This window comes from Macaca nemestrina, chromosome 6 (assembly GCF_043159975.1).
Source record: "Macaca nemestrina isolate mMacNem1 chromosome 6, mMacNem.hap1, whole genome shotgun sequence".
NCBI classification, from domain to species: Eukaryota; Metazoa; Chordata; class Mammalia; order Primates; family Cercopithecidae; genus Macaca; species Macaca nemestrina.
This window is the reverse complement of record NC_092130.1, coordinates 87,270,835-87,296,092: the sequence shown is the minus strand read 5'-3', so window position 1 is coordinate 87,296,092 and position 25,258 is coordinate 87,270,835. Positions and strand designations below refer to the sequence as shown.

The following is a 25,258-nucleotide window of genomic DNA, read 5'->3' as shown; positions in this document are numbered from 1 at the left end:
ACTTCAAAGTATATTTACAATAATACAAGCAGTACAACAAAGAATGTCTGATAAAAATTTAAAATAACTTTCTCAGAACAGTTTATCTTTTTCATTAGATTTTTTTTCTTCAGATGTCAATATGACACAAACATACAGATTATATAACTAAGAATGGTCCCCAAGTACTCAAAAGTTATTCTTCTTGACCTTCATCTCTCTAATCTAAAGCAAACTAACAATATTTTAAAGCCTAATACGTATAAAGACCTCTCTAGCTATTGCCATGAACATAGGCCCAGTCCTCAAGAAGCTTAGAGGTTACCTGAGAAGTCAAATCATAAATACTAAGAAGTTAAGCAACTTTTCAGGAAGCTAAACAAACTAGATTGGAATACGTCAACAGTCTAAAAATCTGCCACTGGGGATTCATATAGACAATAAAGTCTAGAATGATTCTGGAAAAATGAAAACTATCTGTGGGCTAGAAGAGGTTCAGAAGGTTTCGGTGAGATTTCTCAACTAGGTCTTCAAATATGGGTAGGATGTCAAATGAAAACTGGAGAGAAGCAGTGAGCTAACACAGGCTCAGGCTATCAAATCACACTCCACAAAGCAAAGATCTTTACCGATAATGACTAAGCTTTACTAATAATTTCAAGGGTACAAGGAATCAAGAAGCACAGGCAAGGCAGGGAGAGGTCTGCAGCATCTGGTCATTTCCCCCAGGTCCTTTCCTCTCATTGGATAGCACTCTCTGGCCCAAAGTAGATGAGGACTCTACGTGTGCATACAGGTAATCTCACCCACTGGTGAGCATTTGGGTTATAAAATATTTCCATTTTATGTGCCAAAGAGTTGTCCTGCTTAAGTGATATTCTTCAGAGAAACATTCCTCATATCTAAACCAGTCATCTTGCTCAAAGTATTCTATAGAAAAGGACTCTCCTCAGAGCAAATGTTAGTCTACGCTTACTTTATTTATTTATTTATTTATTTATTTATTTATTTATTTATTTATTTATTTTCAGGTGGAGTCTCGCTCTGTCACCCAGGCTGGAGTGCAGTGGCCCAATCTCAGCTCACTGCAGCCTCCACCTCCCAGGTTCAAGTCATTCTCATGCCTCAGCCAGCAGTAGCTGGGACCACAGGCATATGCCACCACACCTGGCTAATTTTTGTATGTTTTAGGAGAGATGAGGTTTCACTATGTTGTCCAGGCTGGTCTAGAACTCCTGACCGCAAGTGATCCACCCGCCTCTGCCTCCCAAAGTGATGGGATTGCAGACATAAGCCACCGTACCCAGCCAGTCTAATTTATTAAATGAGTTAATTATCAGCACGTTTATAAGGAGAAAACATGAAGCCACTTGTCTCCTGAACAGGATTTTTTCCCCAGGGGTATTCCCGGGGTAATCAGGAGAGAAATACAGTACAGGCCAATTGCTTAAGCTCCTCTTCCCCTCCACACAACAAATATTACTACTTCTACTGGCATAAAATAACTTTTATTAAAAAGCATAAAAATTAATATCAGAGAAAAGATCAAAGTTTCTAGTCTCTTATTTTAAACTCAACATCTTAGTACACAATGACTGTCACCATAACTCTTAATATCTATAACTGATATTAGAAAGGAATATCCACTAATACAGTGATGACAAAGCACCAATTCAGTTAATGCAGAACAACCAATAGAAAACTACAACTCAAATGCACCTACCCTGTAATAACACTACCCTTCAAGTGTAAGGGTGTATTATTAATCCAATGAATCATGATTCTCTGTTCCAGAAACATCTTTGCAATCTATACTATGTTCCTCCACATCCCAAGTGTAAAGGTTATTTTATTCAGAACTGAATTAATAAATTTTAAAACAAGAATGTTGCCTGAAAAATCATGGAAAACTACTTTAAAACATTGTCACAGATAATTACTGCCAGACATTTTGTTCTAAATAACATGTGAAACAGTAGCATCTTTCTCTATAATTTAATTAGGAGTTCAAATTGGATACCAGGGAGTTGAAAGCTCAAGGTTGAAATGCATAAGCTGAATCAAATTCATGACCATTAGTTTACGTAACCTGACAACTACAGAAAATTGTTACTTGGTTCTTTCACTTGAATGAAGAATTTCACCATGCCAGGATGTCATTATTTCTCAAAAGAATACAGAAAACATTCTACTTGGCCTTTAAAAGTAGCAAATAATATCTGTCTTACTATTCTATCAGCATTGCTAAATAAATTTTGCATATACTATATATATATATATATATACACACACACCACTTACTTTCATTAAAAGCATATTCAAATCCCTCCAGGGTATCAGGAAAATCAAGAGGAGGTTCATCTTTTTTCATTAGTTCATCCAAATCTATCCTAGATAATAAATCTAGAAGAGAAATGATATGAAATTTACTTATATTTATTTTCATAGTTTATAACAAAGATATTTTAATTTAATTTAAAGTATTCTTTGTTCTATTAATTTTTATGTGTTGCTTTAACTGATAATGCTACTAAATTGAATTCCCAAAATACTATATTATAATCAAGCACAGTATTAACATAAGCACTTTCAAAATCATAATTCTCAAAACAACTATAACTCAGATTCTATACACCATTATATCAAACTTTAACTTCTTCCCTTCAAAATAGACAGCTATTAATTTGTACCTTATTCACCTCATTTAAAAAGTTTCAGACATTAACGTGACTTTTAAAAAGTCATCAAATCTTATATATAACGGAAACATTTACGAAGAAACACGAATGTAAATAGTATTATTATAGCATATTATTCCATTTTTAGGGGGAAAACTGTTAAAATAAAACATGCTAACTAGCAAAAATTATTTCACATAGTTTCTGTTCTTCACATCATTTGATTCCATGCAAGCAAGAAAACTCTGTCAAGGAGTTTTTCTTTTCCTTTTTTCTTTTTTCTTTTTGAGATGAGGTCTCACCCTGTCACCTAGGCTGGAGTGCAGTGGCACAATCTTGGCTCACTCTGCAACCTCTGCCTTCCAGGCTCAAGTGATCCTCCCACCTCAGCCTTCCGAGTAGCTGGGACTACAGGCGGGTGCCCCCATGCCGGGTTATACTTTGTATTTTTCACAGAGATGGGGTTTCACCATGTTGCCCAGGCTGGTCTCAAACTCCCGGACTCAAGTGATCTGCCCACCTCAGCCTCCCAAAGTGCTGGGATTACAGGCTTAGCCACCATGCGTGGCCGTTTTGGAGTAATTTTAGATTGATGGAAAAGTTAAAAGACAGTACGAAGAGTGTATTATACCCTTTACTCACTTTCCCCTATTAGTAACATTTTATAACATCATGGCACATTTGTCAAAATGAAGAAACCAATACTGGTACATTACTACAAACTAAAGCCCAGGCATTATTCACATTTCACAAGTTATTCCATTAATGTTCATTTTCTTTTCCAGGATTCCATTCAGGACACCACATTACATATAATTATTATCTCTCCCCAGTCTCTGTGGTCTGTGACAATTCTCAATCTTCCCTTCTTTTCCATGATCTTGATTTTGAGGACTATGTGTCAGGTATTTTATAGAATGACCCTCAATTTGGGTTTGTCTAATGTTTCTGCTTATGATTAGACTAGGGTTATGATTTCTGGAAAGAATATCACTGAGATCAACTGCCATTCTCAATAGATCATGGCAAGGGGAACATGATATCAACAGGACATCACCAATGATGTTAACCTTCATTACTTGGTTAAGGTACTATATAATATGCCAGGCCTCTCCACTATAACATTACTGTTTTTCCCTCTTCATAACGTATTCTTTCAAGGTGACTATGTCTGGCCCACCCTCAGGGAAAAAGAGGAGGAATTATTCTCTACCTCCCATAGCAAAGAACATCTAAATATATTATTGGAATTATTCTGTATGGAAGATTCATCTCTCTTCATCCATTTACATATTTATTCAATCACTTATTTATATCAGTATGGACTTGTGGACACTTATTGTATACTTTAGGTTATAATCCAATACTACATCATTCATTTTGCTCCTCAAATTGTTCCAGCCATGACTATTGTAAGCTCTTTCAGATGTCTCCTGTGTCCCTTTGACATGCTCTTACCATTTTGCTTTTCATGCACTTCCTTACTTTCTACTACTAAAAGATGCTCCAGCCTCATCTTGTATCTTTCCTGCACCAGCCCTAGAATCAGTCTGTCAACAAGTATTTAATATATTTTAGGCTCATATTGTAGGATGAGGCAAAAGTTCTCACTATCTGTCATCAAAGAGTCATTTATAAAATCACACAAAAAAATTTAAAACTTCAAATTTACTCATTTCCAAACAGATGTGGAATTATTTTTGTCTAATCAATAAATAAAGGTTAGGTTTTCAGCCTCTTCATTCTAACTCAAGTTCCTGAAGACAAATGCTCTTAGAATATGTTGTGAGGCAAACCAGTCCCTTTCCTACAAAGGAAGTATCTCAGAAATAACACTTTATTTCTGTCTCTCACAGAAATATAACAAATCCTTCTGTATACAACATCATCAAAATACTCTACCTCCAGTCACTAGCCTCTCTCTGTAGAACACAAAAACAAGCCATCGAATCCTTCATTAAAAGAATCACTGTTTAGCACTCTTCAAACTCATATCAAATTCAACTCACATAAAAATACACTATCCTCAATATAAAAAAGTTTGTAAACTCTAGTAAGACAAAAATGTTGCATATACTGGGCTTAAACAGGGACATATGCTGACAATTCTTCATTCACTAGTAAAGTTCTTGCCACCTTGTAAATCTTTTCAAAATAAAGACAGAAGGGTTTTAATATCAAAAATTGACTTGCAGTGACTAGAACGTTCTCACTTTTCTTCTTCCAATGAATTGAGGCTCTGGGGCAAAATCAGATTCCTTGACTTTGCAGTCATCTACAATTCAAAACTTGCAAACCTTTTAATCAGAATAGAAACTGTTCACACATAAGCAGATTTTCCTTCTAATAGCTCTTTTCTATATCTATTAGCTTAGACCATAAATGCAGCCTTACATCTATATATCACTTTAAAGATTTCAAAGCACTTTCATATACATTACTTCATTTGATCATCACAATCCTATGAAACAGTAACAAGTATTATCATCTTCACTGTCTTTCAGACAAGAAAATGAACTCAGGTAAAATGGCTTGTCCAAAATCACAGATTAGTAGTAGATGGGATTAATAAAATAAACATATCTCTCAAAGCCAAACCCAGCACTCTTTCAAAATCACCACACTGATTCTATATGCTATATCAACCTTATAATATTCTAGCCCCCCTTTTCTCTGATTATATAAACAGTTATGAATACAAAAATGTGCTTTGGCTTTGCTCAAAATGTTCCTTTGAATGATAAAATGAACAATTAAATAAAAAGATGTTCCTCAAATTTTTCCTGTCAACTAGAGAATTGGATATAGATTTTTTATTTCATTAGCATTGAGAAGACATATAGAAAGGAACTTTCAGAAATTATTTTTCTGCTTTGTAAAAGAAAAGCAATACTGTAAAGCTGAATTTTACCCTGAGACTGGGTTCCAAAGGCAGATTATGCAAAAATCGAGTATAATGAAATATTTCCGTTGAAAATCCCTTCAATAACCTATAAAATACAATAGATTTGAATCCATATAACCTAAGTATGCATCAGATATGACATGACTGTTTTTAAAGCATGGCTCTAGTGGTTAAAGTGATCCAGCAACTAGAATTCTAAACCTCAACTAAGCATATAAAACAACTGTATAAAAATACCATTTCATACCCAAAAGGAAGCAAGAACTCAAACAGATATACTTGTACGTTAATGTTCATAGGAGCATTATTCACAATAGTCAAAAGGTAGAAGCACTCCAAGTGTACATAGATGGGTGAATGGTATGACAGCTAATTTTATGTGAGACTGGGAAATAAGATAACCAGATATTTAATTAAATATTATTCTGGGTGTGACTGTGAGGATGTTTCTGGATAGGATTAACATTTGAATGGGTAGACTTAGTAAAGCAGATTCCCTCCCCAATTTGAATGGGCCTCACCCAACCAGATGAAAGTGTATATAGAGCAACAACGCTGAGTAAAGGAGAATTCACTCTCTCTGCCTATCTTCAAGCTGGGAAATCAGTCTTCTGCCTTCAGATTTAGACTGGAACTCAGTTCGAGCTGGGAAATCAGTCTTCTGCCTTCAGATTTAGACTGGAACTCACACCATCAGCTCTCCTGACTTGAACTTTACTGTCAGCTCTCCTGGGTTTCCAGCTTGCTGATTACAGAACTTGGGTCTTCTCAGCCTCCATAATTGTGAGTCAATTCTTTGTAGTAAATATTTCCTTAATAAAGAAAGACATTCTTACCTAAAACTGATGTACCTTGAAGATATCATGCAAAGTGAAATAAGCTGACAGAGAAGGACAAATATTACATGACTGCACATTTCTGAGATTCCTAGAGTCATCAAACTTATAGAGACAGAAAGTAGAATGGTGGTTGCTAAGGGCTGGGCAGAGAGGGGAATAGGGAGTTATTGTTTAATGGGTATAGGGTTTCAGTTTTGCAAGGTGCAGAGTTCAGGAGATGGACGGTGGTGATGACTGCATAACAATGTAAATGTACTTTATGCTACTGAACCACATATTTAACAACAGTTAAAATGGTAAGTTTTATATTATGTCTATTTCACCACAATAAAGAAAGTACCATTTGGCATCTTTATTTTTAAAAACTGTATTAAATAAATGAGTATTTAAAACACTATTGGAATTCTACTTCTGGCCAAAATAGAATTAACAGGAACAGAATTATTTTCACTTTCCTTAAACAACTGGAAAGCAAGAAGACACATGTAAAAGAACAGTTGGACAACAGGCAGCCAGAACTGAGAGAAAAAGAAACAAACGACATAAACCCCTTGATGCCCTAGCTTACTGTGTGGAGACAGTTTAAGGCACAGCAGGAAGGAAGAACCCAAACAAAGAATGAAGATCCTGCTGAGCTGATGAGACAGAGATCAGAATTTGAATAATCCAAGGTGGCTGGATTTGGAAGCAGAGAAGGAGGGCAGGGGAAACTGTTTAGAAAGAGAGACTGCTGGGCCGAATTTCAGAGGGATTCACTCATGTCTTTGACTATCCATACACACGGGATAAAAAAAATTACCCAAGGACAGGGAAAGCAGCAGGATGAACAATTCCTGAAGTACACACAGAGCTGCAAATATGTATGCCTATCAGCCCTAAAGAAAGGAGACTCTAAAACTGTCATATCAAAGATTAAAAAAAGCCTCCAAGAAAAAAAAAAGATACAAATAATATAAATACCTGTCAGAACAAAGCCCTACGTTCTTTAAAAGAATACCAAAAAACAAAGTAAAACAAAATTTAAGCAACAACTTATTCTTTAAAGGAATAGAACACAATCCAGCACCCAATAATGTATAATTTACAATGTCTGGCATCTATGAAAAATGATGATAAGGCATGTAAAAAGGTAAAAATTATGATCTATAAACATGCAGAAAATCAATCAATAAACCAAGAAATGATAAAGACAAAGGAATTAGCAAGAAAAAAATCTATTTCAATGTGATCTGTATGTTCAAAAAAAATTTTTAATCATTAATATACCAAACTGAGAACTGGAAGAACTTTAAGCTTCTATATATAAATAAATTCTATCTAAAATTAAAAATAGACTGTTAAAAATTCACAGCAAATACAATTACTGGAGATGAGATCAATGAACTTTGAGACCTAACAGTAGAATTCTCTAAAATGAAGCAGAGAAAAATAATAGTTTAAAAATGAAGAAAGTATCACTGACCAGTGTGACAATGTCAAGTTGTCTAATATATTTTAAGTGTGTTCCAAGATGAAATCAATGCTGGGAAGTGACATAGTTTAGATGTTTGTCCCCTCCAAATCTCATGTTGAAATGTGACCTCCAACGTTGGGGGTGGCCCTAGAGGGAGGTGTTTGGGTCATGGGGGCAGATCTCATGGAAATACTCTATGAGTTCCCTGAGATCTGGTTGCTTAAAAGAACGTGGCACCTCTTCCTTCTCTCTCTCTTGTTCCCTCCCTCTCACTATGTAACATACAGGTACCCCTTTGATCTGCCATGATTATAAGTTTCCTCAGGCCCTCACCAGAAGGATATGTCAGCACTATGCTTCAGGTACAGCCTGCAGAACTGTAAGTCAAATGAACCGCTTTTCTTTTAAATTACTCAGTCTCAAGCATTCCTTTATAGCAACACAAACAAACACTGAGAACTGAGAAAAAAAATTTTTTTTTAAAGTGGATAAAATGTTTTCCAAATATGATGAAAACTTTGACCACAAATCCAAGCAGAATAAACACTGAGAAAATGATACAAAGGTATATCATAATTAAATTTCCGAAAATAGGTGATAAAGATAAAATCTTAGGGCCAGGCACAGCTGCTCACGCCTGTAATCCCAGCACTTTGGGAGGCCAAGGTGGGTAGGTCACTTTAGGTCAGGGGTTCAAGACCAGCCTGGCCAACATGGCAAAATCCCGTCTCTATCAAAAATACAAAAATTAGCTGGGTGTGGTGGCATGCACCTATACTCCCAGGTACTAGGAGGCTGAGGTAGGAGAATTGTTTGAACCTGGGAGGCAAAGGTTGCAGTGAGCTGGGATCGTGCCACTGCACTCCAGCCTGGGTGACAGAGTGAGACTCTGTCTCAAAAAAACACGATGAAATCTTAGAAGCAGATAGAGAAAAAAGGAACAAAGATAATAATGACAGAAGACTTTTCAGGAGCTAGGCAAACAAGAAGACAATGGTGCAACATTTTTCCATTAAAGAAAAAAAAAAGTCCATCAACCTCAAATTCTGTGCCAACCAAAAGCATCTTTCCAAATAGAAGAAATAAAGATTTTTTTCAGACACAGAAAAGTTGAAATAATGTATTGCCAGCAGGCCTGCAGAAGAAAATGGTAAGAAAAGTTCTTTGGGTTGAGGCAAATGATACTAAACAGAAATACGTATCCACATAAAGAAATAATGTGTACTTCAAAAGAAAATTATATGACTAAATAAAAGCATTTATTTCTCATTGTTAATCTCTTTAATAGGAAACAGTTAAACAGAGGATATCACTACAGACCCTGCAGCCACTAAAAAAACAAGAAGGGGTCAGGCACAGTGGCTCACGCCTGTAATCCCAGCATTCTGGAAGGCCAAGGTGGGCAGATTATGAGGTTAGGAGTTCGAGACCAGCCTGACCAACATGACCCCATCTCTACTAAAAATACAAAAATTAGAAGGGTGTGGTGGTGTGTGCCTGTAATCCCAGCTACTTAGGAGGCAGAGGCAGGAGAATCGCTTGAACCTGGGAGGCGGAGGTTGCAGTGAGCCGAGATCGTGCCACTGCACTCCAGCCAGAGCCACAGAGCAAGATTCCATCTCCAAAAAAACAAAAGAACAAGAAGAGAATATTAGTGACAACTCTATACACATAAATCATACAAATTAGATGAAATGGTCTGAGACCTCAAAAACCACAAACTAATAAAACTCACCCTATATAAAATAAACAATATGAATAGTCTTATGACTATTAAAGAAAGTGAACTTGAATTAAAATCTCCCCCCCAAATTTTTCAGGTCGAGAAAGTTTCACTGGAGAAATCTTCGAAATATTTAAAAATAAATTAGTACCAATTCTACACAGTATCTTCCAGTAAATAAAACAGAAGTGAGTATTTCCTAAATCATGTTAGAAGATCAATGTTACCCTGATAACAATTCTAGACAAAGACAGTACAAAAAAAGAACACTACAGTTCAATATCTCTAATGAACCTGGACACAAAAATCGTCAATAAAATATTAATTCAAAACCAGCAATATATAAAAACAAATTACATCAGAACCAAATAGGGCTTATGACAGAATGGTTCACTATTCAAAAAATCAACATGTAATCCATTATTTCAACAGGCTACAGAAGAAAAAAATACATGACCCTATCAATTGATACAAAAAAATACAAGCATTTGACAAATTCAACATTCACTCACGATTAAAACCTCCCAGGAAGCATCTAATAAAAGGAACTTCTTCAACATGATAAACAGCGTTTACCAAAAAACTTACAATTAACATAATGTTTAATAGTGAAAGACAATCTTTTTCCCCCAACGTTGAAAACAAGAAAGAATATCCATCCTCACTATTCTTGTTCAACATAGTACTGAAAGTCCTAGTCAACACAGGTCACAAAGAAAAATAAAAGGCACATAGACTGGTTAGAAACATTATCCAATTTGCAAATGACATGATTGTCTATGTAGAAAATCCTGAGGAACCCACAAAAGAATCTCCTAGAACAAACAAGCAAGTTCAGGAAGATCACAGTATATAATATCAACACACAAAACTTAATTATATTTTCATAAACCATCAATAAACATGTGTAAATTGAAATTATAAACATAACACCATTTATAATCACTCCAAAAAATTAAAATACTTACATATAAAGCAAATAACAGGCATAGGATTTACATGCTGAAAATTACAAAGTATTAATGAAAGAAATCAAGGAAGATTTAAATAGACATATCAGGTGAATGGATTAGAAAACTCAATATCGTAGATATCGATTCTCCCAAATTTACCTAAAAGTTTAAATACAATTCCTATCAAAATCGAAGTAAAGTTTTTTGCAGATATAGACAAGTATATTCTAAAATGTGTATATAAAGGCAAATGACCTAGAATAGCTAAACAAATTTCTAAAAGAATAAAGAAGGAGGAATCACTTTGTTCAGTGTTAACTTACTATATAGCTACTGTAATTAAGAGTGTGGTATTGGTAAACACATAGATCCAGAAAACAAAGAACTCAAAAACAACTGCCCAAGTGTGCCCAATTCATGGTTGACAGGCATGAAAAAGCAATTCAAAGATGAAAAGACAGTCTTCTTCACAAAGGGTGCTGGTATAAGAAGAAATCAAAATGATAAAAATGAACCTCAACCTATATCTCACATCTTACATAAAATTTAACTCTCAATGAAGGGGAGGTGCTTCAAGAAGGCTGCCTAGAGGCATATGGTACTCACCTCATCTACGAAGAAGAGCCACAATGCAAGTAAATAATCACATTTCAAACAGGACATCGAAGAGAGAACACTCTAATTTAATAGAAAAGTGACAAGAAACACCCAAAAAGAAAGGATAAAAAGGGAAAGGAGGCAACCTGCTTAGCTGAGATCAGCTGGGAGCCTGGAGAGTCTCCCCAATGTAGGAAAAGGGTAAGTGAAAGACCCCCAGCAGTTCAAACTCCCACCACAGACTCCTGCAATCCTAGCCATGCAAGAGCCCCTCCAACCCCATGGACCCTGAGAATAAAGTAGGAAGTTGCCTGAAGACTGTGCAATGCCATGGCTCTAGAGGAGTTCATGCTGAGCCACACACAACTCCTGAGTCCCAAGCAGCTACAGTAAGGTGCCATTTTGAGAGCCCAGCCCCTATAGAGCTGCATTCTGTCCCCAGGGGCCAACAGCCCCCACATCTCCACATCACTGGACCCCCACTGACGTCACCTGCCTACAGAGACCGCTGCAACTGGCTAATGCCACCTGGGCAAAAATGCAAGCCATTAGCAGCAACCCCATTGCCCCAAGCAGCAAAACCATGGCACATTTTCACATGTCCTAAGGATACACTCCCCTACCCATGGGACCCACAGCAGGCTGCTGCCACTGGGGCCAAAGCACAAGCGAAGCATGCAATCCCAACCATATATCTACGGCTAGAGCCACTGAAAGCAACTTCACCCTCCCTAGTATAGGGCGGTGGTGCAGTCACTGCCGCCCCTACTTAAGCATTCCACAGAGGGACCTAGAAGTAACCCCATCCCTGCCTACCAGAGCCAAGGTCTACACGTACCACAGGTGGGGGGAAGAAGGCATGTTCACCTGGCTTGGCACACCCCCTAGCAAGAGCCTGAGCATGCCATCCAGGGGCCTGGGATTGCCAAGCACCAGTCCACCACCACTGTCACCTAAGCACTCCTCCTAGGGACCTCAGAATGGGTCCATCCAATTGCTGCTACCAACACAGTCAAAAACCTCACACATGCCACCTGCAGGCCTGGGCACTGCTCTGCCTAGCCTGTCGTAGCTACCACCAATAAAATCCTGAACTGCTCAGAACTCAGAGGTTAGCCCTACCACTGCTACTACCATAGCCCATACCATACCCACTGTTCAGAGACCTAAGAACCCATCCACTGGCCTGACCCACTGGTGCCACTATAGGCACACAAATAAACCACCTAGAGATCCAACAATCAACCCCAATAGACTACCCAACACCAGTGCCAGCGCATGCCTCCCTGGAACCCAAGGACAGGTAGGCTGTGGCTGCGCTGCCAACACTAGAGCCCAAGGAATAGCATACCTGGTATCCTTGTCCCCAGCAAACCTCACCACAGCTTCCGCTAACAACTGCACTCTGAGCCACTGACACCACTAATGTGGTTTACAGCTGAAGAAATCATACAGAAATTACATGATTGCACACACACAGAATCAAAGTCAAAGTACCCTACTCAACCAACACCATAGATACATTTTAAGAAAAAAAATCCATTACGATAGCAAATTCAAAAAATTGGAAGAACTGATTGTCACACCAGATACCCAGATATTAATGTAAATATATAAGATATCAATGTAAATATATTGTGCTTCAAAAGGAGCACAATAACTCTCCGGCAACAGATTCCAATCAAGAGAAATTTATGAAATCCCAGAAAAAGAATTTAAAATATTTATTTTAAAGATGCTCAGTAAGATACAAGGGAATACAAAAAAGTAATAAAAAGAAATCAGAGAAACAACTCAGGATATGAATGAGAAATTTACCAAAAAGATAGACAGATATAAAAAAAGAACCAACCAGAAATCCTGGAACTAAAGATTTCACTGAATGAAAGACTAAACATATCGAAAAGCTTCAATAACAGGCCAGATCAAGCAGAACAATGCATTTCAGAACACAAAGACGGGTCTTCTGAAATAGCTCAATCAGACAAAAAATAAGGAAAAAACAATGAGCAAGGGTTATGTGACATATGGAATACCGTAAAGCTATAAAATACTTGAATTTGTGGTGTCCCAGCAGGCAAAGAGAAAACAAAAGGATTAGAAACCCTATTTAATACATAGCTAAAAAACTTTCAACGTCTAGAAAGAGATTTAGGCATCCAGATACAAGAAGCACATAAATCCCCAATCAAATACAATGTAAAAAGATCTTGTCCATCACATATTATAGTCAAACTGTCAGAAGCCAAAGAAAGAATTCTAAAAACAGCACAAGGACAATAGCTAGTCACTTAGAAGGGAAATTCTATCAGACTAATAGCACATTGCTCAACAGAACCTTACAGGCCAAGACAAAATGGGATAATATATTCAATGCCTAAAGAGAGAAAACCGCCAGCCAAGGACACTACGTCCAGAAAAGTTTTCCTTCACAAGTGAAGAAGAAATGAAGTCTTTCCCAAACAAGCAAAAACAGAGAATTCATCACCACTAGACCATATCTAAGAGAACTGCTTAAGGGAATCTTAAACCTGGATGCAAAGGGAAGATATCTAGCATCACGTAAAGGCACAAAAGCATAAAATTAGCCAGGTGTGGTGGTGGGCACCTGTAATCCCAGCTACTCAGGAGGCTGAGACTAGAGAATTGCTTGAACCCAGGAGGCAGAGGTTGCAGTGAGCCAAGATCGCGCCATTGCACTCTAGCCTGGGCAACAATAGTGAAACTCCTTCTTAAAAGGAAGGAAGATAGATAGATAGATAGATAGATAGATAGATAGATAGATAGATAGATAGATAGAAAGAAAGAAGATAGGTGGATGGATAGATGGATGGAGAGAGAGAGAGAGAGAGAGAGAGAGAGAGAGAGAGAGAGAGAAAGAAGACATGTAGACTAATAGAACAGAATAGCAGAATAGAGAACCCAGAAATAAATCCATATATTTACAGTCAACTGATTTTCAACAAAGGCACCAAGACTATATATTGGGAAAAGAACAGCCTCTTCCAGTAAATGATTCTGGAAAAACTAAATATCTATACGTAGAAGAATGAAACTGGAGCCCCATCACTCATCTATAAAAATCAACTCAAGATGGATTAAAGACTTAAAATGTAAGACCTGAAATTACGAAGCTACTAGAAAGAAACACAGGGGAAACACTTCAGCACACTGGTCTAGGCAAAGATTTTTATGGCTAAAGCCTTTTGAGAAAACAGAAACAAAAAACAGACAAATGGGACTACGTTAAACTAAACAGCTCCTGCACTGCAAAGAAAACAATTAACAGAATGAAGAGACAAACTACTGAATGGGAGAAAATATTTACAAACTATTCATCCAATAAAGTATTAATAATCCAGAATACACAAGGAAATCAAACAATTCAGCAATAAAAAACAAAAAATAATCCCATTAAAAAGTGGGCAAAGGACACAAATAAACATTTCTAAAAAGAAGGCATACAAATGGTCAATTGGTATGTTAAAAAATGCTCAATTTCACTAATCATCAGAGAAATGCAAATTAAAACCACAATTAGATATCCTCTCACCCCAGTTAGAATGGCTATTACTAAAAAGATAAAAAATAACAGAAACTGATGAGGCTGTCGAGAAAAGGGAATTCTTATACACTGTTGTTAAGAATGTAAATTTGTACAACCTCCTTGGAAAACAGTTTGGGCATTTCTCAAAATACTACAAATGGAACTACCATACAAGCCAGCATTTGCACTACTGGGTATGCATTCAGAAAAGGAATCAGAATATCTAAAGGATAATTGCATTGCATGTTTATTGCAGCATTATTCACAATAGCAAAGATATGGAATCAACCTAAGTGTCCATCAATAGATGAATGGATAAAGAAAATGTGATATAATATACACAATGGAATACTATTTGACCATAAAAAATGTGGTATATATACAAAAAGGAATACTATACATCCATAAGAATAAAATCATGTCATTTTATTCATGTCATTTATTCAGCAAGGTAGATGGAACTGGAAGTTATTGTGTTAAGTGAAATAAGTCAGGTACAGAAAGACACACAGTGCATGTTCTCACTCATATGTGAGAGCTAAAAAAGTTGATCTCATGGAAGTAGGAAGCAGAATGATAGTTATCAGAGAAGTATGTGGGTGATGGTGCACAGGAGGAAACAATGAAGAGAGTTTGTTTAATGGGTAGAAACATACAGTTAGATAAAAGGTATAAGTTCTAAGGTTCAATAGCATATAGGGTGATTAAAATGAACAAAAGTATTATGTATTTCAAGAGATAGCTAAAAGAGAGGACTTAAAATGTTCCCAACACATAGAAATCATAAACACATAGAAATCATAAATGGATAATAGAAATATCCTAACTTGATCATTACACATTCTATGCATATAACAAAACATCACATGTACCCCGTAAGTATGTACAAATACATATCAATAAAACAAAGAGAATGAAAATACAATCCAAAGACTGGTAATGTTTACTAATCACATATCTTAAAAAGAAGTTGTATCCAGAACATACGAACAACTTTTAAAACTTAACAAAAAGAACACAAACAAAAAAAAGGGCAAAATTCTAGACTTTACCAAGAAAGATGTATATATGGTATATAATTCACCATTAGGAAAATGCAAATTAAAACCACATAGAAACAAAAATCTGTGACAATGAGAAGAAAAGTCAACACACCTGTCAATATTAATTGCTGATAAAGATGACAAACTAAGAGAACCCTCATACGTTATTGGTGGTAGTGAAAAATAATACAGTTACCTTGAAAAGTGGTTTCTAGTTCTTATGAAGTTACCGTAGACATACCATATTACCCAGCAGTCCTACTCCTAGATATCAACCCAGGACAAATGAAAATAAATATCCACATAAAAACCTGTTGATGAATGTTTTCAAAGACTGTATTCATAATCACCCAACCCTGGAAACAACACAAATATCTAAAATGTGGCAAATGGATAAGTAAAACGTAGTTTATTCAACAGAATAAAATTCAGCAATGAAACGAAACCTACTAACATATGTTTAAAAATTAACTGAAAATAGATCATTAATTTAAATGTGAAATATAAAACAAAACTTTTAGAAGAATGCATAGGAGAAAATCTTCATAAACTACGGCTGGCTAGGGAAAGAGTTCTTTGACATGACACTAAATGTACAGTTTATAAAAGAAAAAAATTTATGAACAGGACTTCATCAGAATTAAAAATGTTTGCCCTACGAAAGATCTGTTAAGAGGGTGAAAGACAAGCTACAGACTGAGAGAAAATATTCACAAAGAATATATTCAATAGAGACTTGTATCTAGAAAATATAAAGATCAAAGCTCAATAGTTTTAAAAAATCCATTTAGAAAATGGACAAAAAATATGAACAGGTAGCAAGGTACAGATGGCAAATAAGCACATGAAAAGATGTATGGTCAACATCACTAGTGAGATGTCACTATGTACCTAATAAAATGGCTAAAACTAAAACATAGTAATAATACCAAATGCTGAGGAGGATGTAGAGAAAGTGGGTCTTTCATACATGACTGGTGGGAATATAAAATGGTACAGCCACTCTGGAAAATAGTTTGGTATTATCTTATAAAGTTAGAAATGCATTTACCATATGACCCAGCAATCACATTTTTGGGCATTTAACCTAGAGATATGAAAACTTACATTCATATAAAAACTTATACATGAATATACACAGTAAATTTATTTCTAATAATCAAAAACTGGAATCAATCCAAATGCCCTACAATGGGTTAATGGTTAAACAAAATGGCATATCTAGACAACAGAATATTACTCATCGGCAATAAACACGAATGAACTACTGATATTTACAAAAACTTGGATGGATCTCAAAGGCATTATGCTTATTGAAGAAAGCCAATCTCAAAAAGTTACATACATTATGATTCCATTTCTATAACATCTACAAAATGACAAAAGGGATGGAGAACAGATTAGTGATTGCCAGGAGACAGAGATGAAGCTGGCAGTTGGGGACATTCCTACAAATGGGTAGCAGAACGGACTTGCTAGTGGTAGAACACTTCTGTATCTTTGTTTGTGGTCATTGTTGCACAAGACAATACAGAGGATCAAACTGCACAGAACTCCAAACACACACATACACACACACACACACAAATTACTGCATGTGAAACCTAATGAAAATTGGATAATGACCGTGTTTTAGTTACCAGTACTGTACCAATAAGAATGTCTTGGTTTTGATGTACTATTAGCCATATAAGATGTTACCATTAGGCTATCACAAATAATGATCATAATAACTCAACATTAGTGTCCAGAATAATTTTTAATAAAGGCACTATGGCAAAATGTAGGCATTTTTGAAGGGGCCTGAGGTTAGAGGATGATGGTAAATAAAAACTAACACATATGAACTAAGAGAACTAGATACAGAACATATTTTCAGAAATCCAGGTAAAATGGGTCAACAAATCAATAAGAGGCAGTAGATAAACTAAAACCCTGTAAAACTGGCAAAGGGAAAAAGTAATATTTTTAAGAAATGCAAGAATTCTTTACAAGCATATCTTCATTGCCATCTCCAAAAGAGATGACATAACTTTCTTGTGCATAATATGCCTTCCTTTAATTATAACAGTCATCACCATCTTCCTTACCATCTTCATTATCACATTACAGCAAACTAATTCAAACTACTTACTTCCAGCATGCACTGCTTTAACCCTGCTCATCTTGAGTTTTACCTGACATTTTTCTCACCACTAATATAATTTTATGAGATTTTTCCACCATCTATGCCTTATCTGAAGCACTTTTCAATTAGCAGAAAGTTCAATCACCTCCAAGAGTGCATCTTGCCATGTAAACCTGAAATTCTCTAATGAACAGCAGAGTGATCATTATTAGTTCACTGTTTTACATATCATAGCCCAGTTTTGAATAAACTCAAGAATAAAACTGTCTTCCTGTTAAAGGGATAAAGTTTAGAACAAATCAGTTTGCTAAGTTGTTCTGAAATATACTATGCATTTGCCATTTTATTTTCTAATATTTCCAGTTTACTCCTCCATTAACCCTTACACCCCTATCTGTACCCAGCATTATTATTCCCACAGTACAGATGAAGAGATTCAGAGAAGTTAAGCAATTTGCCCATGGTAAGAAGGAAAACCTTGAATTTGAATCCAGATAGTTCTATCTCTAGAACCGATCTACTCTTTTAACATCACTATAAGACCTCTAAAATCCAGAAAATCAATCTGAACTCACATACTGCTTGCAAGAATATAAATTAGAACTACAACTTGGGAGATCAAATTTTCACATTAAGGCTGAACATGCACAAAATCTGTCTAGGTTGAAACCCAGCATGTCTATTTAGATGGAAACTGTGACATACATTCCTTGCCCTCATTCCTAAATTGTCCATTATTCTGAGTGTTCTGGATCCTTCCCAACAACATACAAGCATGTAGTAAAATCTTCTGTAGGGTTGTTTACAACTGTCTCCAATTCCTCTCTTTCCATTCTCTGCTGAAAGTTCTCCAACCAGGCTTTCATTTCTAGTTATTGAAACAGCTCTTTGTGAAAGTCACCAATGATCACCACATCGTCAAATGCAGAAGTAAATTCTCAGTTCTCATCTAATCTTACCCATCACCAGATATGACTATAATTAATTACTCCCATTTAATTTTTCCATTTGCTGTTCAGGAGCTCTCTCTTGTTCCTGATTCTTTACCTATTTTACTAAAAATTACTTTTCAGCCTCATTTGCTACTTTCTCCTCAGCTTCCTGACCCTAAAGTTCTCAGTGCCCATAGCTATCTCACAATTCAATAACAGATACTTCTTTTAGAAGTCGAATTAATTTAGATAGCAGATTTATTTTTTTAATTCTAGGATTCAAAATTCCCTAACAATGTCTAACGCAGATTCCTTCTAAAACATTAATATGGATAAACCTCTCATAAAATATCAGTAATGCAATGCCATAAAGGCAGAATACAGAAACAGACGGATCATTACCCTCATCCAGTATGATATTCCAAGCAGAAAACATAAGGTAAAGGCACCAGCCTTGATTCAAAACACTTATTAGTTTTGTTATTAAATGTATAACATTGAATAAGAAAAGCATTAAGATTCTTATAGATGCAAAATTACATGATCCTGTGATTTATTTACTGAGTATATACATCTCAGATGCAGTAATAGTTGCTGTGAGGGATATAAATAATTGGTACTTATATTCTTATTTTAGATTTCAAATGAATGGAAGGTCACCTAAATATTCCTACACCTTTATTAGGCACAATGAAAATTTCCTGAAAAAGCAAATTAAGTATGTACCTTTCAGTGCGGTAGTCTTTTCTTTTTCATCTGGACCTCCCTGCTGGATTTGTGCCATGTTTATCCAAATTGGCAACAAAATTAAAGAGCTCAAGGAAATAGACATCAATCTTCAGAAGACAGTCTAGAATGAATGAAAGCAATAAATTAAGTTCTACTCAAAACCTATCTATTCCATGAGAACTTCCTTGATCCTCCCAGTCAGGATTAATCTCTCTATCCTAATTTCCCACTTTGTTGATGCCTATACCATAGTACTTTTTATTGTCTGCTTTGCGTTATACTTATTTATGAATTTATCTGAGTCAGCTAATGGTATACAAGCCCCAGGAATAGAAATAAAGTTTTTGTCATCTTTCTCTGGTGTCCACCAAACACAATACTTTATACATTACAGTTACCTAATGTTTGCTGAATTTAGCTAAACTTACCATTTAGTTTTAGTTACCTATCACCTAATGTTTTTAAAAAATATCTTTGGGTAGTTCCAAAAACTTAAAATTTCTTTTAAAATAAATTGTAAGCATAGGCCATTTACAAGGTAGAATGTCTTCCTTTTGGAACAAGCAGATAGGAAGAGGCAAATACATATAAAGTATCTGCAAATTTCCTATAGTGTAATTAAAAATACAACTTTCAGGGAAAAACTAGTCCTTTTTAAATGAAACGATGTCATCATTGTCTGGAAGCCATACTCTATAAATGGTACTCCAGTAAACAACCATACTATAAAATTATGATTTATTAAAATCTAATTCTGCTCTACTTTGGTCAAAGGGAAAGCATTACGACTGAAAATAGATGGCTTTTTCCAGAGTCCCCATGAACAGGAAAGCTAATTAGCTGTAAAGTTTAAAAGGAAAAAAAGTATATCTCCTACAATACTTAGCATAAGTATCTATTATTTTTCTTCTGTGTATAGGTAACTCAAAACTCTATAAATTCTACATGAATAAAATGTGTCTATATCCCTTCAAGAAATATATCCTAGTATATAAGGTAGGCAATGGACAAGACTCTGGGGGTACTACCGTGAGTAAAACAAATATTGTCACTGCCTTCCTATGGCTTACTTTGTAGCTGACAAACCAAACTGCCAAGCAGCCACAAAGAAAATACATCAGACCTAGACTGATAATCACAATAATGTTAAAACAAATAAATATTTGCAAGGGCTGTATATTTCCATTCAGGAATTAGCCAAGTCCTACATAATGATGCACAAATTTCACCAACAACTTTTCATTACACATCATCTTGTAGCAGAAATTAAAGAGAAATGTTCTTAATGAGGAATTCCACACAGCACCCTTTGCTAAATATTCCACAACTAAGTTAACTACCTACAGGAGATTCCCTTCACTAACTCAGTATTTCTTCCAAATATAAACTATTAGATTATTTTTCATTGGCCCCAAATTGTCTGATTCCTGAACAGAACAATATATATAAGTATGTCATCGTGATTGGTTTAACAAAGATAAAATTATAAATAATGTCTTCAGTGCTAGGGTTATTATCAAAATTCCTATTTCAATGAATCACTTTCAAGATTCCAAAGATTAAATAAAAATTAATAATCATTATTTTATGAGACAACCTAAAAACTCACAAAGCAATTTACTGGAGTAATAACATATAAGTTAAAAGACTATTGGCTGGGTGCAGTGGCTCACGCCTATAATCCCAGCACTTTGGGAGGCCGAGGAGGGCAGATCATGAGGTCAGGAGATGGAGACCAAACTGGCTAACATGGTGAAACCCCGTCTCTACTAAAAATATAAAAAGTAGCCAGGTGTGGTGGCACACACCTGTAGTCCCACCTACTCAGGAGGCTGAGGCAGGAGAATCGCTTGAACCAGGGAGGCAGAGGTTGCAGTGAGTCGAGATCGCACCACTGTACTCCGGTCTGGTTGACAAAGCGAGACTCTGTCTCAAAAAAAAAAAAACAAACCACTAATTACATGTGACCCTAAACTTTACAGTAGCAGATGCAAAGCAGGTAAGCATGAAGCAAAAGCGATTTGTCTGTTGCTCTCTTAACACAGTGTTAGATTTTTACCCCCCTGAGTTATTTTTCCTGGCTGTGGCACAGCTGGTGAAGCTAAATCAAGAACATTATAAATTCTCAATTTAGTGTTTCCTAATAAAAATTCAGAGTTATAACCTGCATGACCACAGATAAACACTACTGAAACTGCAGCCAGCAAGCTGTTTGGCACATTTGATAGATATTAATATGTGCACTCGACAGTTTATTTGGCATTATCTGATGGAGGTTGGGTTATAGAGAATAAAGTGGTGGAAGGTTCTTACTGATGTGAATTGGGACACAGTTGACATGTTGTACACTTCATGATAACCACTGCTGTTTAAATATGGTTTCCTAGAAATGGTTACAGTACAAACTAGATTCAAAACATCTCAGTTTGCCATTCTATTCTGTGAACCACACAAAGCTATTATCATTTTTCCTTTCTATGATTCCAACAGAGAATCTACTATGTATAAAGCTATAAATAACTTGTCATGTGTAATCTTTATCTAGTCAGCATTTGAAAATATGAAACAGTACAATATTTCTTATTTGCCCTGTTGGCTCAAAATGCGGCATATGCACTTATAAAATGTACAGAAAGATACACAGAAGCCTTATTTTTCTACATTTGTTTATTTTTAGTCAGGTATTAAATACAAACTAGATATAGGTGATTTTGCAACAGAAGACCTTTTCACCTCATATTCTGAATGCATTGATGAAAGTACAAAATATATCACAGAACACATAAAACTGGATTAATTTTCTAAGGTTCCCAGGACTGGTTTGGTTCCAGTCTGGCCCTAAAGATTCTATGCTCACTAAGTGAGACTCTTTAAATCAAGTTGAAAATAGCCTATGCAACTGAAATTATAGTAAATAGAATTGGTACAAGGGATTTATAAGGAACCAAAAGACCCACCCAAATTACAGTTAAAATATTCACCAGTTGCTCATCAGCAAAGATTAGTTCATAATAATGCTGGACAGCATTATTCTGAGGCTACAGTGAGAAAAACATTGTTGTGTGGGTACTGGGAAAGAAGCTGAAGAATGAAGACATCAGGTTGAGCAGACACAAGACAAAGCCCAGGGTAATATGGGCCCCTGGTGTGTAGAAAATGGTAGCTTTTATAACAAATGCAAAATTGTGTTTGGATCAAAGTTTCAGAGCCAAACCTCTTTGTTCCTGAGACTAAGAATACCCGGTTCCAATCCAAGTATATCTAAAATAAATCCTTAGTTTTACAAGCAACATGACATAGATTTGGAATGAGAAATCTAGGTTTTAATTTCAGTTCCACCACCTAGTAGATAAGTGACCTTGAGGATATTACAACTTCTCTAACCTAAGTAATGGGAAGAATCATGAAAATAAGAGCAGTTACCTTTGCAGGACTATTATGAAGATTACATGAAAAAATGTATATGAAGCATTTTATAAACTATAAATCCCTTTAAAAATATTAGTAATCCACATAAAATCTGAAATAACTAGATTCCAATTAATCTGTACTCAAACCCACAGAATAACAAAATCAATCAATTCACAGAAATGAAAACCTTTTAATATGCATCACTTGGATGCACTCTATGCACAAATTATAAAGTCTCACAATAAATATCTGTTGAGTTAACTTGGGTTTCCACGACTATATTGAAAATAATTACAATAGAACTTAATTTTTTGACATAAATAAATTATATTTACATTCATTTCATTATATTTACATTCCTTTACATTCCTTTCAAGTCTTATTGAAATGCATGCTTGAACAAAGATCACATATGTGGGTTCCACCTTCTTTGCCCAAGGAAAAACACTCTTCCAACTATCTCATAAATGTATACACTGGTCACAAGATGACCAGTTCTATTCTTATTCATTATCTTATTAGGTCATTGCCACAACTGGCAGGGGTAGGCAGAATTAACACACCTGCATTTCTGGGCTTTGAAAAGCTAAGTGTGCCTCGTTCAGGCATCTCAGATGTGAAGGGATGGCTGAGATTCTAACTCAGGTCTTCTGACTCCTAATTATGAATGAGTTTCTTCTATTCTAGCATGTTGACACAGTCAAACAAAACAACTTCACTAGAAAAATAATTCCAGTTTCTTCATTCTGCAAAAGATTCATACCTACTCTTATGTACTAATTTCTGTTATTAGGAAGTATTACAATTTGGAGTTTGGGCAAATTGGACACAGGTATCTACAGACTAAACTTGTCAACCAAAACTGTCTTGGTATATTTGGTTTGCTATTCAGAATTAAGACTGATACAAATTACTTATCATCATCTCTCCCAATACTTCGGTAAAACAAGCAACTGTAAAAAGGGCCAAAAGTTAAGAGATATCAAATAAAAGTGTTTTAAAAGAATTAGTATTGCACTACTATGTCTTTTTAATAGGTACCCAAATTGGTAATCATCTGTTTTAGGTATTGCATTGTTTTCTGGCTAGCAAAAAGGCAGAAACTCAACAAGGCGGGAATATAAAATCTTAGAATATCCGTGACAATGTTAAAACTTAAGAAATTAAACAAAGACTAAGATGATTCTCAATTCTGAATCAAATTTCAAAAGAAAAGAATTAGTCTTTTATGAAGTTTTCATAATATGTAGCAGATATGGGAGAACAACGGCCAAGGACAAAATAATTCTCAAAATGAATATACCACACTCAAAATTTTAGAAAAACAGAGTATATCAAACAAACAAACATAAAAAATTGCTTTTATATGAGGCAATTATGAGCATCATATAAACTACTTAAGAAACTCTAAGTCTGTAGTAAACATAAATAATAAAACATAAACAATATTATAAATGTACATAACTCCAGGCCAAATTATCTTCAGAAGATTTCAAAACAGCCTATACCATGAAATAGCAGTCATAACATATTTGTAAAATCGGAATCAAATTTTCAATTTTCTCATGCCATAAACATGCTCCTAGAATCTCTGTTAAACTTAGTGAACTCGAGGTTCACTAAGATTTTAAAATATAATACGCATGTGAACCATCCAGATGCCCCTTCAAGGGGAATATGCTGCTCAGCTAGAGAGTGCAGTTAGCAAACAGACTCCATCTGTTTATCACTTCAGAGCTGGCCTCAGGGGCAAAGTGCTGCTCCATCCTAGGTCATAACTTTCCACTGCTGACCCTCCTTCAGTGACTAAGTCAAGTGGTAACATGAAGGCCCAGCCATCTCAGCCTAATGCAGGACAACCCTGATAGGCAATATTTGCTTCAGAGCTTGCTGCCAGGTTGGTTGAGGTTTTGCCAGACCTCCATGTAAATTCAACTTTTCCCTCTGACCAATCCTGCTCTCCTCCTTCCTTTCACAATGCTATGATGTCTAAAAATACTTTATACCCCAAATTCTGTCTCAGCATCTGCTCCCAAAAAACCTAAGCTGTAACAATGCCCTTTTCTAATGGTTTTCTGAATACTAAGCAAAAAAATATTGTGATGTTAAGAGACCAGATGTATCCAGAATATATAAAGAACTCTTGCAACTCAATAATAAAAAAAAAATTTTAAGTGGGAAAATTATATAAGTACACATATACAAATGGCCAAAAAGCACATAAAAAGATGCTCAATATCATTAGTCATTTTAAAAATGCAAATCAAAACCACGAGATACCTAATTCACAATAACTAGCATGGCTATAACCGAAAACGAATATAAATCAAGATTTGTGACA

General features: G+C 35.6%; 1 protein-coding gene across 21 annotated transcripts in view; it reads right to left on the bottom strand.

The window, feature by feature from the left end:
• ARB2A (ARB2 cotranscriptional regulator A) overlaps positions 1-25,258 on the bottom strand; it is a 481,957-nt gene that overhangs the window by 428,636 nt on the left and 28,063 nt on the right. For 19 of the 21 annotated variants that reach the window (XM_071097857.1, XM_011758778.2, XM_011758790.3 and 16 more), the window contains 2 exons: positions 19,504-19,627; positions 2,281-2,382 (listed from right to left, as the gene is read on the bottom strand). In XM_071097857.1, coding sequence (XP_070953958.1) covers positions 2,281-2,382; positions 19,504-19,609 — 208 coding nt within the window. In that variant the 5' untranslated portion in view covers positions 19,610-19,627. The remainder of the gene's footprint in view (positions 1-2,280; positions 2,383-19,503; positions 19,628-25,258) is intronic. The other 2 variants (XM_071097861.1, XM_071097854.1) reach the window with 1 other exon arrangement.